We start from the raw sequence: 17039 nt of genomic DNA, 5'->3' as shown, positions 1-17039 counted from the left end.
ATTTTCTGTCAAAGACATCCTTTCTGCTTTGGAAATAATGGCTACACTACACAATGTCATTCACTTAAGATGCACATGCATCACCTACAATGGGACCTTAATCACTTCTCAATGGCATCTCACTTCAAACTCATTATCATGTATGATCAACAGTTCTACCATTACTCTTGTGATTCTCCAGCTTTGATTGAATTGAGAGTCTGTAACAGCAGGAACTTCTTTTATTTCTTTTTCTCTCAACCATTGTCTTTTCACAGATTTGAGGGTTGGGTTACTGTGTGAGGGAATCGACATCATTGTTGTTCTTGGACTCTTCAAAAAGTAACAACTCATATTAACATGTTAGAACTTTGGACTATTCAATTTGCATACCCTATGCTTTTGTCCCTGCTAATAGCTTTAACCTGTATGAGAAACAACTTACTATTTAATTTTCTAAATCTAATAGGTTATGTCATTGCACTTTCTTACAGTGTCAAGTCCATTCTCAGGTTTTCCTGGGTCTCTTTTATTTTCTCTGGGTACATGGCATTCATCTTACTACAACTAGGAGATATGTGATTTCCATCATGATGACAACTATGTATATATGTCCTCCTGATGCAAGTGGAATGTGGGAGAGTGGAGAATAGACACCTGTTTGCATTTAATTTAATTCTAAAAATATAACATTTCAAAAGAAAGCTTTAATACATCTTGCTTGGCCCTACTAAAATAGTTATTTTTCAAAAGATTAATGATAATAGATTATTTTGGATGAACTTTAAAATAAAATAATCTTTATTTTTTTATTAAAATATCCTGTAAAGTTAATGTTTTCTTTATAAATAAAGTTGTAATTTTCATTGAAGATTGATTTATTTTTATAGAATTATAAGCGTGTAGCTGAAGTCTGGATGGATGAATATAAAGAATACCTTTATAAACGGAGACCCCACTACCGTAACCTTGATCCAGGGAATATTTCAAAACAGAGAGCTCTGAGGGAAACTCTAAAATGTAAACCTTTCAAATGGTTCATGGAAAATGTTGCCTTTGACCAACCTAAGAAGTACCCCCCTGTTGAACCACCAGATTATGCAAAAGGAGAAGTAAATAAACTTTGTATTTGAAATTAGAATTAAACTTAAGTTTAGTATTTAGGACTAACTTAAATTTCCTATACTGGCTGTACCTTGTGAGACATCATTGGGATTATGACTGAAAATATTAACGGCAAGGGAACCCAGCCGATTAAACTATTCATTTTATAAGTAAAAACATAAGAAAAGTATATTTGATTAGCTTTATTGTTGGCCTTGTTGATTTTTGGTTCAGAAGTTATTATTATTTACATACTTTTATTTTTATCTGTGATTATTAAGTTTTTTGTATCTACAGTATGATACAACTAAGTCACAAGTACAATTTTATAATTTTAATAAAATTGTAGCAGAGTGTCAATTTAATGATGGTTTAACAACTAGCTGAACGATGATTTTCTGAATATTTTATAATAAAAGTATGTACAGTATCTGGCATATTTTTGCTGTTTCTTAATAAAAGTTAAACATGTTAGTTATAGTTACAAATCCTATTACAATATTTGAAAAATTAGTGATTCTTTAGTTTTCTGTATGGAGATCTGCATTGATTATATCAACTGCAAAACTTACCTAAGCTAATTTACTTCCTAAGGTAAGTTTTAAGATGATACATTAAACAATCATGTCATGATACCAGTCATAATGATGATTGTGAAATAGATTTAAACCTTAATATTGTTAAAATTTCATCTAATTTCTCCTTTTACCATTACATTTGTAAATATTAAGTATCTGGCAGATACTAATTAAGTTTGGGATGTGCATAAAATTCAAAAACTGTCTTAAGAGTCTCATTTAAAAAAACATTTATGTAGTTGCATTTACAGATCTTGCATATCAAAGTTCAAGAGTAATACATATACTTCTCTTTCTTTGATTAATGTATAGGTATACTTGTCTTGGAATAACTTATTTCTGTACAAATTTACTATATTCTAGTACTAGTATTGTTATGGTGTAACCTTTACTCTTATAGTTGTTCATCAAAAATCTGCATTAAGACACCTATTATGTGATGAGTTAAAAGTTGCTCAGCTACCCAACTTAAAAACACAACTAGGCTATTATGGGAAAAACCATAGTAGAAGTTATAAAAGTTATGAGATTTTTCAAAATTCTTGAATTAGGTTTACTATTATTGATAATAGCATTAAAATCTTGCTACTTGGGGTTATTAAAGTTACATAACTAACTGTAAAGAACGTGTAGAAAATAAAAGAATATAAAGCAAACCTTCTTAGGCTTAATTAAGAACTACAATATTTCAGTTTTAGTTAAATACTTTCAATCCCATAACTTTGAGTTTTAAAACTGTCCTAGTTTCTGTGCATGCTCGAGGATTACTTACCATGATATGAAATATGAATAACAATAGACCACCATTTTGTTCTTCAAGGCTGTCCAATTTGATGTCCACCCTTTATTTTTTAGGAAGTCATTGGTTCCTCTCTTAATTTATAGTGGCTATAACAAATGAGAATATGAAAATTAGTTTAAGCAAAACAGACATACATCCTTAAAGGAAGCCATGCAGTTGGTAATGGAATTTGAATCCATTAAAATCACAAATAAGCAACTAAAGAAATCATCTCAAAGTTACGAGATTATCAGATTGAGTGGTATCAAAATTTCAACTCCCAACAATAAAATAAAAAAATTTAAATTATTTGTCAGACAAATAGTTACACAGAATGGAGGAAATAAACAAATAAACCACAAGTCAATAGATGTTTCAAGTGTAACTTGACATATTGACATAAACAGCAGCCAAAAACCTGTATCTAGTAAGAACTGTTTCCAACAATGATGAAAGAAGATGGATTGATGTGAACAGCAGGTGGACATAAAGTTCCAGCAAGAGAAAAGTTGGAAGTTACCCTTATTGTAGGATAATTGACATCAAGAAAGAGTGCATACTAGGAGCTGATTTCCTGCAGAGACATGTTTGGGAGGTTAGGCTAGCTTCAAATAGCTTCATAGTCTATGACCAGGAAATTCCTATTGACTAAATGACAATTACTGCACCAGAGGTTGAACTCTGCAACAAGGATGGAAGTTATTGTACCACCAAGAAGTGAATTACTCATACTAGGACTTGTTACAAATAAATTTAGCTCTAGTGACCGGGCTGTGTCCTGAAGGATTAATGGTTGAAAGAACTATCGATCTGAAAAATAAAAATGTCATCATTAGGGTCCTGAACAAAACAAACTATAAGTTTCAAGTCAAGTCTGGATAAAACATTGGAAGAGGTGAAGCTCTATATGTAGTACTTCTATCTGAGAAAACATCAGATTTAGTCACCTTTGAAACAAGACATAGGAAGTCTGTCAAATCCTTACATAAGAACAGCTACTACTTCTCTTAGAAGAGCTGTATGATTAGAGCTGTTATAATTTTACAGCTGGTCAGAGCTAGAGATAATATAATTTGCTTAAAGAATATAAGGAAACCATTTCTAATGAGCATTATGATTGAAACTGAACAAATAAAATATCTCACAAGATTGATCCTGGAGATGCAGCCCCAATACTTTCATTAGCCAGATGACCCTCACTTGCAAAACAAGCTGAGGCTTTCAAGGAGATAGAAGTCATCAAGGAACAAGATGGACAGAACTGATTGCTAGTTCTTGGGAATCACCTATTGTACTAGTGAAGAAGAAGAAAGTATTCACAAGGTTCTGCTTGGACTACTGGAAGATGAGTGAAATTATAAAGAAGGATGCCTACCCACTGTCAAGAATTTACTCTACTTTGTACGCTCTGTTTGAATCAAAATGATTTTCAACTTTGGATCTTAACAGTGAATATTTTCAAGCAAGTTGATGAAGTAAGTATAGAGAAGACAGCTTTTTCTGCAGGAAATGGATTGTGGCAGTTTGTTATATTACCATTTGGATTACATAATGCATCTGCTACATCTCAATAACTAATTGAATGTGTTTTTTCTCAGCTAACATGGATCATTGTACTCGTATACTTGAATGACATAATCACTCAAGGGAAGACCTTTCATAATGCATATGATGGATTAATAAAGTTCTAGATCAGTTGAGGAAAAAAAATCTTATTCTGCATTTTCTGGAACACATAATTAGTAGAGAAGTGTTTACAGACTCATCTAAGGTTGAATCTCTTCACAACTGGATAACACCAAGGAACTTGTGTGAGGTAAGAAGATTTTTTTGGACTATGCTCTTACTATAGTCATTTATTAATATTATTTTCTGACAGAGCTCAACCTCTACACAAATTACTTGGAAAGCTAAATAAATTTTGTTTGACTGGTGATTGCAAACAAGCATTAAATAAACTTTAAAAAAAGAATTAACTAAGACTCCTGTACTGGCACATCCAAGTCTTGAGATACACTCATTTTAGATACAGATGTTTTTGCAATATGAGCAGTGTTATCACAAGTATAGCATGGAAAAAATCGTGATTACTTTCTATAGGAAGGCAATGAATGCTGTAAAAAGGAGGCTTTATACAACTCAGAAATAGCTACTAAATGTTGTTTTAGCCCTAAGTCATTTCCTCCATAAACTATATTAGCAGAAATGCCACCCTAAAGGCAGTTGTTTGTGCTAATAATTACTTATCATAGTATTCATACCTCATTGAAAAAAAGTTTAGAAAAAGTGAACATTTTCTAAAAGATTTTTTTCTGGGAAGTACTGTACAGGAAAAGTGTTCGAATTGTGCTCTTTAGTCATACGCAACTCATTGCATCAAAATGATTTAATGTACTGAGCTCAGAATTTTCATAACTTTTACTGATATAAACTGTAATGTTTTATATATTAAAAGTGGTACTGTTTATTGAAAAAATAATAGTTTTTAAAAAACTCTAGTTTCTCATTACTATATTTAAAAATTACATCAATAAAGATTTAATCAAACCCTCATGTACAGTACTAGTGAAAGTTGTGTTCTTATTGTGAGGAGAGTATTTTTATTTAAAATTGTATTCTATTATAAAGAAATGGTTGTTGCACATACTACGGTTATTTTTCTAAGTGTCTGAATCTTGAATACCCAGAGTGTGAAATTTATTGTGGATTTTTGTTTGTGGTGCCATTCAATAGATGGTGCAGAAGTTTTGGTTACTTACATAGATACTGACATAAAAGCTACGGTCATTATAGTAAGATGGACAGAAGTTTACACTTCAGACAGATCATGCACACTGAAGTGGCTGGTGAGTTTTTGCAATTCAGTAGACCAAGTAGTAAGATGGCTTTAAAAACTCCAAGAGTACAACTTTAACATCATGTAAATGCTGTGAAAAGAGGGAAGCACAAATTAGTAAAGATGACAAAGTATAATTCAAGATGTTACATCCATTCATAATAATGAAGAACTAATGGGATCCAACACTCCACTGAAACATTTCCAGTTGAAAACAGTTATTCATTGGATCAAGAATAGTACAGAGAAACCCTGATGGAAAATAGTCACTCCATACAGCTTGAAGAGAAAAATATATTGGGCTTTTTATATCAGAAATGGGAAGAAACAATGTTCACAGTTGATACATACACAGTCACTACATTCTAAAGAACTCCATTATCTCCCCCTCAAAATGGATTCCTGTACGTGGTGAGGGGACTTCCCAGGGAAAGTTCTGTATCCTCAGTTTACCTCCTCTGGGATCCAAACATCCACCCACATGTTTGCTGTGTTTAGCATCCCGTGAAAGGAAGGAGAGGATCCTTGTGGTTAAAAGGTGTCATTGATGAGTCAGTTTATGTTAGTGGCACTTTAACACATCATTTTGATCCTGAATTTCTGTAGACGGATGGCCCAGGGTCATTTGGCTGGTCCTGTTGAGCTGTTGTCAACTAAGTACCATTGTTGGACATTCTCAATGGGTGTTGTGGACATTGTGTTTGATGCTGGTGTTTGGACATAGTATCCACAAAACTCTGCACCTCTACAATGTTCTACTTTAGCATTGTAGTGCAACTCCTTGTAGGATTCCATGGTGGTTGGGGTCAGAGGGAAATGAAGTTTCTTCATTTTTATGGATCCTGCACCCAGTGACCAAAAACGAAAAACAATAAAAAACTCTGAACAGCATTTACCACCCCAATCTGTACCTGTACCTCATTTCTTCATTCTTTGTTTGACAAACCTTTAGTGTAAATGTCTCCCTTTTTCATTCAGAAGGAATTAGAGGGGGCTTGTTGGCTGTCAGAAGTCAGTTAAGTAACTGATTGAATAATTCAAACAGCTGTTCATTCCATTCTTAAAACCTTGAAACATTTTCCATGGTGGACTCCTGCCTGCCAACAAACACAGAAGGCTCAGAAACAGGCCTGGGATATCTGGAATTTCAACTCGCACTTCATCAGTAAGACCTGATGATATTCATTATGAGATGCTATGCCATCTCTTTCCTGCCTCTCTTGCTCTTCTTCTAGTTGTTTTTAGCCATATTTGGCATGAGAATGTATTTCCAGATGTATGGCACAAGGCTATTGTTTTTCCTTTCTCAAAGCTTGGGAAGGATCCCAAGATGCCTTCTTATTATCATCCAATTGCTTTGACTAGCAGTCTCTGTAAGGTTTTCGAGAGGATGATTAATACTCATCTTGTTTGGTTCCTTGAATCAAACAACCTCTTCTCGCCTACTCGATGTAGTTTTTGTAGACATTACTCCACCATGGACCACCTGACTCATTTTGAAACTTCGATCTGGGAAGTCTTCCTCAAGAGCGAGCATCTTGTTTTTGTCTTCTTCGATCTTCAGAAGGCTTATGATACTACAAGGAGGTTGGGTATGTTGCAGGACCTCCATTCACATGAGTTGCATGGCCATTTGCCCATTTTTATTCGTAACTCTTTACTGAAACAGTTTCCAAGTCCTTCACATAGGAACTTGGAATTGCTCAGGGCTGTGTCTTGAATGTTACACTTTTTGGTATTAAGATTAATGCTATCACTCAACAACTTCTTCCTACTGTTGCAAACGACCTCTATTTCAATGACTTTCACATTTCTTGTCAGTCATTGAACATGAGGTTTATTGAGCAGCAGCTTCAGACTGCTCTCACTTGCTTGTTCAAGTGGATCCCAGCAAATGGTTTCACCTTCTCTTCTTCTAAAACCCTTTGCATTCATTTTTGCCACCAACAGGGTTTACACCGTGATCTGAGCTCAATCTCAGTGATGTTGTTCTTCCTGTGGTTCCTGAGATAAAGCTCTTGAGTGTATGTGGGCATCCTTTGTGTCCTCACTTCCACCTCTTGGGGAGTGGATCAATGTTCTATGTTGAAGATCTATTGTGCACTCGTACATTATTAGCTGGACTATGAATCTATGGTTTATGGATCCATCAGGGCCTCTACCTTGAAGATGTTGGATACTGTACATCATCTGGAACTTTGGCTTTGCACAGGGTCTTTCTGCACTTTGCCAGTCCAGAGTTTATACACTAAGTCCTGTGAACCTCCTCTTCACCTCCAACATTTGCAACTTTCTTTACAATATGCTACCAAGCTTTGATCCTTACCATGTCATCCCACCTGTGGTTGTATCTTCCTTCCCCAGTGGGCTGGGCTCTTTCAGAATGAAATGTCTGTCATTCCTCCTTTTGGCCTGCATATCCAAACACAGCTGGTTGAATTGGGTCTATCATTGGATGATGTTGATGATCAGCCCATCCCGCTATTGCTCATTACCATCCCCACCTGTGACGTTTCTTTGAATCATCTGAGGAAGGCAGATATTCCTGATTGGAAGTATTGTCTTCAGTTTGCTAAACATCTTTTGAACCATTCTTCTGTTCCCATTTTTATGGATTATTCAAAATCAGGTGACTCTGTGAGCTCTGCCATGGTTTTTAGTTGCTCGGTGGTTGCTCACAGGATCCCCTCCACAGTTTCTGTGTTCACTGTCGAGTTGTATGCCATTTCTCTTGCCATGGATCATATAGAAGCTAAGCAGTACACTAATTGTACTATTTACACTGACTCTCTTAGCTCTCTTCTGGCCTTCGAATTGTTTAATGTTAGTTCTAACCCTGTTTTCTTAGACATTGTGAAAGGACTGGCTCAGTTTTCTCTGTCATCCATTTCTATCCAGTTTTTCTGGATACCCAGCCATGTTGGTATTCTAGGGAGCAAGCATGCTGACACCACAGCTAAATCTATCTGCTCTGGTGCTGTCACAGCTGTAGCCTGTCTCTTATATGGATCTTGGTCCTGTGACTAAGGCCCAGCTTCATGCCAGTTGACAGTCAATTTGGAGTGAGCAACTTCATAACAAACTTTTCCAGATTAAACCTACTGTTGTTGTTTGACCATCTAGTTTCTGTAAGGATCGAAGGGAGGAAGTTGTCTTGGCTAAGCTACACATTGATCACAGTTTTTTCACCCATCATTTTCTTTTATGTGGGACTGATCTGCCAATGCGTGGCCTTTGTGACACTCAGGTCACAATTGCCCACATTTTACTTTCATGCTGTCATTACGAATGTAAGTGGTGGCACCACTTGAGACATGTATTTTCTAAGGGTTTACCCCTGACCATTGGATGGTGTCATTGGCGATAGTGACATTGTCTATCTTGATTGTGTTTTTAGCTTTTTGCGGGCCATTGGCCTTTTTACTTCTATTTAGTTTTTACTTGATTTTTGAACATTGTTTAGCTTTTAACTTCATTTCTCTTTATTTTTTATAGTGTTTTATTTTTTGTTTTTATTTCTATACCAGTTGTTTGGTGCAGATAGCCACATTGCTTTGCATCAATAAACCCCAAAAACCAACCATCATCTCCACAACCTTCCAACACCTGAACATTTAAGTATTACAAAGACACTGGAGGGAATACGTTTTTGGGGGTTGTGTGCCAGGGGTCTGTAGAAAACTATTATGAATCATGTGAACTGTACTGTGATAACAAGGGATAAGAGGCCATCCCATCTGTGTGCCATAACCTTCAGAAAAGGAAATCACCAAAAAAGACTTGGTGAAAGGATAGTTTACTATATTATTTTAGTTATGTATTAGAATTGGCCAAGGGACTTCACAATCTAGGAAGGGGGCTGTGTTATAATGTTTTCATTTAGTTGTTAGCTAGAGGATATATGCCATTAAGATCAAGGATGTTCATAAAAGTAATTCTAGAACTTAGAAACTTCCTGCACCTGATAGAAGTAATAGTTCAGTATAAATACAAGTAGTTGATGATCAAGTGGTTAATGTCAAGTAATGGATGATTGAGAGAATATTAATTGAGTAAAGTTATTCATAAAGAGTTTATGCTTCTGTTAAGCTAATTAGTAAATTAGTCAGGTTTGTTATCAACCAAGGGAGTTTCTGTTAATTAATATTAGTGTATCAGGCCTGCAGTAATTTCAATGTTTATATTGAAAAGTTTGTTTGTGAACTTAGGCCTATATCTTGTGTCAAAGTAAACTCACCATAGCAAACATTATAGAAGAAATAAACTAATTCATTACCATGATGTGGACTGTACTTGGCATTATTTTTTACCAGATAACCCGAAAGAATTCACCCAACAATAGAACATGTTAAAGCAGTACAAAGAGATCAGAAGTCTTTATTGTATTGATTTTCCAGATAATCTTGTAAACTTCAGTAAGAACACCTTTTACCCTTCCTCAAAAGAAAGTAATTTAAGAGTTCCTAATCTATTACTGTGATATAACCTTTCCTTCTCTGAGATCATCCTAATAGCTCTCCTCTGAACACTTTCCAATAAGTCAATATCCTTCTTAGATAAGGAGACTAAAACTGTACACAATATTCCAAGTGAGTCTTAACTAGTGACTTTTAGAGAGAAAGAGATAATCACCTTTTTTGACTTTGGATCAATATGTCTATAAATACACCCTAAAATTGTATTAGCTTCATACTAGTAACAGAGGCATGAGTGATATATCCACCACCATACCAAGATCCTTTTTAAAAATTAGAAATAAGAAAATGTATGGTACTGTAACACATCGTTTTCTTTGTTAATTGTAAACTTACTGATATATGTATATATGGATACTTGGGATGAGCTTTCACTGGATGTCTTTAATATTTTTATGGAGAACTTGAATTAATTAATCAATGAAGAATGTCAGAAGGCTGGCTATTTATGGTTTCCCTATTGTTTGGGCCCCGAACTGGCAAATTAGTTACCTTTTACATAGATATATATGTATTGTTAAAGATAAGTGTGCATAAAAACAACAGCAGATTTTCAATAAGTTGGGAAATAAGTACATACCTTGGTCAAATTCATTTGTACAGTTTCTGCTTTTCAAAGAATTTATGAAAGGTAGAATATTTACTTCAACATTATATTATGTCCTTATGCAAAATTTCATAGTTTTAATAAGTCAGTCTAAAAATTAGGCTAATCTATTTTATGAATTTTTCAATGTAGTTACATTTTATTTGTTAGTTAATTAAAGCAGGTGTATGTTCTTAGCTAATAACTGTGTATATGTGGAGCAGTCTACATCTGCTACTTGTACAAAATAGCTACCCTTATTTTTATTATCAATTAACCAACAGAATAAGAAGCAATTTAATTATTTAAGTTTTAGAATTTTTGCATTATTTAGTTCAAATGATATGGCCTGTTAGGTGTTTTTGACTTAATATAACAGTTTAATCTAGTAGCATCCAAATAGTTAAAACCTTTTCTAGGCCTTATATATAATTTGATAAATAGAACTACTCGGCAAGCAAACCAACGTAGAAAACTCTGAAAATTTACAGCTACAGTAAAACAATCTATTTTCTGCCTAATTCTTCCATTAAAATATTTATAACTACAAAGAGAGCAGGTAGGTATCTGAAGTAACTTGTTTATTGTATAAAAATACGGTTTTCATAAGAAGAATCTGTAATAAATAGGATATAATTATAATTCACATTCATAAGAATTAATCAATAATGTAAGGTTTTCTCGTGAAAACTTAAAGTAGTATATATATTTTTGTTCTAATTAAAAGTGCTAATTAACTTGAATTTCTTTACTACACATACAGTGAAATAGTATTATTCATCCAAGGGTGAAGAATGCATTGTGGATAAATCCTGTTATATTAGTTTAATTAATAAAAAAAATTCTTTTGTTTCATGAGTAATTAGAAACTTTAGTGACTTGTGGGTTTTCCATTTTTAAGCTTTCATTAGATTGAAAAATTTAACATAGCCTTTTAGTTGAAGTGAGATGCACAAAGTGGCAGCCATTTTACTATATAATAAAATTTGACTCTTTAATAAATAACAAAAACCTAGATTGTTCAAAGTAACAAAGAAGTCCATTAATTGTTCTCATTTATTGTTGACATGTGTCATCGTTATGAATGAAGTTGTTAACAGTGCTATAAGCATGTAGACTGGGTATAATGTAATAGAATTCTTAGCTTTTTATTAATATAATTTATTTTAATATTTCTCATTATATCAAGTACCATATGATCTTGATATTCTGAACATCCTTTTTACTTAGGACATATGTAATCATTTTCTAGATGTACACTTTGTCATCTAGATGCATTGTTTAATTTGTACCTTTTGTATATTGCACCAGATTCGCAATGTTGGTAGGAATTTGTGCATTGATACCCGATTTCGAGGTCAAAATGAAAGATTTAATCTGGAAAAATGTATAAAAGATAATGATAACCAAGGTGGAGAACAGGTATGTGTTTCTTAATTAATGTACTTGTATTGAAGATCAAAATATATTGTAGCAATAATAATGTTCATGGTGGGGAAAATGCAGTATTCTATTATATATTGCCATATATCATAAAACAAGAGAAGTAACAAGAGAAGTTTTAAATTATTAATCATAAAGCAGAATAACAAGTTTATTCTTGTATAGTAATGAAATATAAAGCAATTTATTTAAATGTTGTATTGTCTGTCATAATTGTATTTTTGCTTTTGACAGTATTGGTAAATGAAAAGAATCTGCACTTTTGCATGTGTCTGTGGTATGCTAGTTTTCATGATATAAGTTTCTCTTTCTGAGAAATTACAGTAAAACCTGAAATGTTTAAAGGTTAAATGTGCTTTAGAAATGATTAGGAATCATGATAATGATATTTTTCTTGAAGCAGATTTTACAGATGTTTTATTTAATAGACTTAATACTTTTGCCTGTTTCTATTTTTGACATTCTCTGGTGATTTATTTATGTTACAATTTTTTATTTAACACATTTATGCTTATAGGATGTGCTGTTTTGTCTTCCTATGTTCTAAACTATGTTTTGTAATACATCTGATATTTGAGTATGTTTTTATTTGGCAAATATTTTTTTTTTAGCAAGTTAAAATGTATTTAGTAAATTGCTTAGACATTAAAGCTTGTCTGTTTTTGTGATAATAATTATGTGCACACGGATACTGCTGCAGCAGTTAAGATGTATGTGATATACTCGGTATGTGAAACTGGGTGATTTTCAATCAAATAATAATCTTTACTTTTAAAGATGTCTATATATATATATATATAGTAGGAATCATCTAAAAATAAAATAACGTTTTTTTTATTTAATTTAATTATGTGCACTAAGTTTCCTCTTCACTTGAAAACATATGGTGCTTAAACATACAAAAAATCTGGCTCCTTAAATATATAACTGTGTACATGGAGGATTTAGGTTGAAGATGAAAATGGGTGATAGTGATCTTGTTCAGGCAGCATCACTTGTCAGAAATTGACTGCAGAAGGACTATATTCAACTAAGAGAGCCAAAGTCCTTAAATATGTTACCTCAACATGACAGTTAAGGCCCATTTTACCTTTGTTTATTGTGCATACACTGCGTAAATCATGTATTGAAAAATGTATGGTAATTTATTTATATGCTTACTTGTTTGTATGGTAATAAGCTCACTACTTCTTATTATGAAACAATAATTTTCTATTTCTCTCCAATGTGTATGCTCACTTAACAAATGCTTCTATGTAAATTTTTCACACATCAGCCACATTAGAAAGTGTCACTTCTATGCTTCAATATTTACCATTTTGTTACTACCTTGGTTTTTTTTTCTTTTCATTTTGTAGCAGTTTGTTTTAACTTGGCATAAAGACATCCGTCCAGCCAAAAGAAGTGTCTGTTTTGATGTATCTAGCTCAGAAACCCATGCACCTGTTGTTCTGTGGAGTTGCCATGGCATGCAGGGAAACCAGCTATGGAAGTATGATTTGGTGAGTTTCTTAAGTCACTTTCTCTGGTTCTAGTTTCTTTTCTTTTTTTTGTAGTTGTTCTTATCCTTATTATTTTTTTATCTATTTCTTTTTTCCGAATGTTTTCTTCTTTCTTTGTATAAAAATACACATTTTTTAGTTTTTTATATTTATAACTGTAAAGTGGAAATGAACATTGCAAAGATTGCTGTTATTATACTTTTGAAGTTATATTTTATATGGTAAAAACATTTATATTTTTTCTACCATAATGTTAAAAAAAATCAATTAAATAAAAAAAATAAGAAACCCTGTAAACCAATAACTTTTAAAAATAGGCCTTTACCTAACAGAGATACATTATAAAAAATTTATTCCCTTCACTTTCACAGTTGAGATCTATCCATAATGAACTATTTGTTTTGTATATTTTAACATTTACGATTATATTTATATTGAAGACAAATGTAATTTTCTTTCACATAAATGCTTATTTTCTTGCTGCAAACTTCTGGAACTTAAATATTTTCTGATGCTCTAAATCTCAAATTTAAATATAAATTAAGATATTATTCTTGTAAATAATTTTCAGAACAACCAACACCTGCTTCATCCTATAACTGGAAATTGTCTGGATTGTGATAGTGAACGTCAGGAGCTTTTCATGAGCCCTTGTGACCCAACCAGCCAGAATCAAAAATGGAAATTTGAAGTTGTTAATGCTTCTGCATTAGCAAGCTGGTGAAATAGGTCATGCATAAGAGGAACTAAGGTTATTAATAACTAGAAAGAGCTTCAGTTTGTCTTGTGGCAAACATTGTGGTAATATGTTTACTATAAAATTTAAGGTCTGGCAAGGTCTTACTGTCCTTTGTTTTATCTTAACCTTTGCCACTTTTTGGTCATAGGGCAGAGCTTGAAGTGTAATTTTGAGTGATTTACTTTTATGTAATATTTTCCAGATACAATGCTAATTGAATAGAGATATGATAATAGAAGGTATGGTTAAAGAAATATATATTAAACTGTGAATACATTCCATGTAATTGTTATCATCATTTTCAATACTGATGATCATTCCTCTGGTAATGATTATATGTCTTTATATTTGAAGACTTGTTTAATTTAAATACATAGTGTGGCTCATGCAGAATATTTGCTAGACTGTTTGGTAATTGAAAAAATAGTTTGTTTCTTTTTTCAATAAAGAAGAATTATTTTTAAAGATTTTTGCAACTTAATAAACTGTTTACATACAGTGCTTACATTAGATGCTTCTGCCCATTATACTGAATGTAAACATACATACATACATAAATACTGTTTCATAAATTTTATTAATAACTTTCCATTTTGAAAATAACCTGTGTTGCAGAATATTAACAACAACAGAATATTAACAGAATTAATTTTTAAATCATTCAAGTCATACATAAAAATGTAAGTAGCTCGCATTTTGAAATTAGCACAGTGGAGAAATAACCATTCTATTAGGCCATGCTGAACTTAGGTATTATTCTTTAAAATTATATAGATCTTATCTGCTTGTTATAACTGCTTCTGCCTGTTGTTAGCAAGGATTAACTTCCAAGATTTGCTTTATAAAAGTAACTTGTTCTTACAGCCTTAAGGAAAATTTAGTACTTGTTTTGTTTATTGTGTTATACCAGTGGAGTTTTGGTGAAAAGAAAAATCTTTCAAAATATTTTCCACTTGTGTAGATTCATAACAAACTTTGGCTGAACTAATTGATGTTTCTGACAGAGTTAAACATTAGTCAGTTCTTAAAATGTGTTTAGTGATAATAAGTTGGTGAATCTTAAACATTCTATTTTCTGTTGCATTTTAGATCTTTAATATTCTTAAGTATAATAGGACGTTTGTGTTTATTAACTGATGTTTGTATTTGTTTATGATTTCTGGTTTGCTATAACTTTTGTGATCTTTAGAAAAAGGGACAGTTTTATGTGTTAAGACAGATTAAGTTGATTTAAACATATACTTGACTCTGCTTGTGAATTCTGTAGCTCCTTAGATGCAGCTACATTTATATATATGGATTCAGAGAAAGACATTACTTCATAGAATGAATATACACAGACATAATTGCTATATAGAGCATTATAACCACATCATTATAAATCAGTATTAATATTTCTATGATATAAAACAAAGTTTCTTCAGGTTACTAACTTATTTGTTTATAAAAGTATTCCAAAATTCGTATTATTTTCTTTTTCTTAGAATATAAATTTAAGAACTTCACAATTCACTTGTATTTTAAATGTTAAGCCTAATCCGAGGACAGTGTAAGGATAACATTGATCCAGTGCTACTTGATTGGGTGCATAGCTGTTAAGCATTTTTTGTGCCCCTTGATGCTAATCTAAAATTCTAAAGTTTGAATTCATCACATATTTTCCAATTACTTTAATTAATTCTTGTGCCAATCCTTCAACAGTTTGTGGACAGCATTATTTGATTGTTAAATTTGGTTTCTTTTGGTATTCCAGCCACCAAGCTTAAGATATTTTATTACTGTATCTAATCATTCTATGGATAACTTTTAACTGATGGTTAAAAATTATTTATTTATATAATCTACCCACCAAGAGCATATATTGTTGCTGTCTGGAGTTATCTTTTTATTTTATTTTTCAATTAAACAGAAATCAAACTATATTGCTGAATATATACTCATATAAATGACTGATTGACCTTTCTCTTATGGCATGTAGCAATTTTCAACATTGTGCTTATTGTGGATGACATGTTTGCGTATGGAGTATCACTGTTGTTATTCTGGATGAAAAATAACCAATGATAGATGTGTACTAATTATTAATGTTTGAAATAATCACAAAATTGTAAATAGTTAGTTTTTAGACTTCATGAATAAAAATGTTTGTTGATTAAAAATAATAATTTTTTTTACAATTTTCAGTCTTATTACTAGTATTGCTCATATATCAACACAATTTCCAAGTGCTGTTGGAATTAAATTATCTCTAAAGAAAGAACCAACATAAAGAAGAATTACCTTCTGTCATTGGGTATGGTTATTTTTCTTTCAGCTATTAGAAACAGATAGTCCCATGGTTGTTTTGTTTTGGTGTGATAGACAGTGAATGCTTAAGACTGTTTCAGATGCTCACGAATTTTATATGTTTACAATATTTGTCATAATAATTGCTGTCTATAATTATTTTTTTTCATTTACAATAAATTAAATATCAAGAAATATTGTTTAAATTTTATAATAAACAAATTGGTACAAGACAAACGATTGTATATTTCTTCAACATTGTGCTTATTATAGATAACATGTAATAAGTTTTTGAAGTAAAAATATTACATTGGTTCACTGTTGTAGTATTTTATGTTAAGTCGAAAAGCACACAGTAAAAAAACTAAGCAACAGTGTTGTCACAAAAACTGATACAGTTGTAAAATCTCTAACAAAGAGACATAAAGCTCATTGAACGATTTTGGCCAAAAGCGTTGACTATATTTTCTTTCTTTAACACATTTTTACACCAATTGCTTTTTTTTATGTTTTCTTAAGAGCAATTAAATTTGTTACTGGCCAATTCTGCTTGCAGTGTAAAGCGGTTAAGAATCGTTACATCAGTTAACTTACAATTCACTTTTTATATTCGAGTTTAAAGAGGAAATGCAACCCTTTTTTTTTTCTTTTTCATGAAATCCTCCTGATAAAAAAAAAAAAATTTTATTACAAAGCAATTTTAAAAGGAGTTTTTTTTTTTTTTTTTTTT

The 17039-nt window shown here is 32.1% G+C and overlaps 1 protein-coding gene across 2 annotated transcripts in view; it reads left to right on the top strand.

Moving 5' to 3' along the window:
* The window catches only part of LOC106457585 (putative polypeptide N-acetylgalactosaminyltransferase 10), a 165866-nt gene extending 149239 nt beyond the window's left edge, over positions 1-16627 (top strand). For both annotated transcript variants that reach the window (XM_013917026.2, XM_022383619.1), the window contains exons 9-12: positions 870-1091; positions 11651-11761; positions 13141-13284; positions 13856-16627. In XM_013917026.2, coding sequence (XP_013772480.1) covers positions 870-1091; positions 11651-11761; positions 13141-13284; positions 13856-14008 — 630 coding nt within the window. In that variant the 3' untranslated portion in view covers positions 14009-16627. The remainder of the gene's footprint in view (positions 1-869; positions 1092-11650; positions 11762-13140; positions 13285-13855) is intronic.
* The last annotated feature ends 412 nt before the right edge of the window (positions 16628-17039 follow it).

The sequence above is a fragment of the Limulus polyphemus genome, unplaced genomic scaffold, assembly GCF_000517525.1.
Source record: "Limulus polyphemus unplaced genomic scaffold, Limulus_polyphemus-2.1.2 Scaffold17, whole genome shotgun sequence".
Taxonomy (NCBI): domain Eukaryota; kingdom Metazoa; phylum Arthropoda; class Merostomata; order Xiphosura; family Limulidae; genus Limulus; species Limulus polyphemus.
This window is presented reverse-complemented; position numbering and strand designations above follow the sequence as displayed.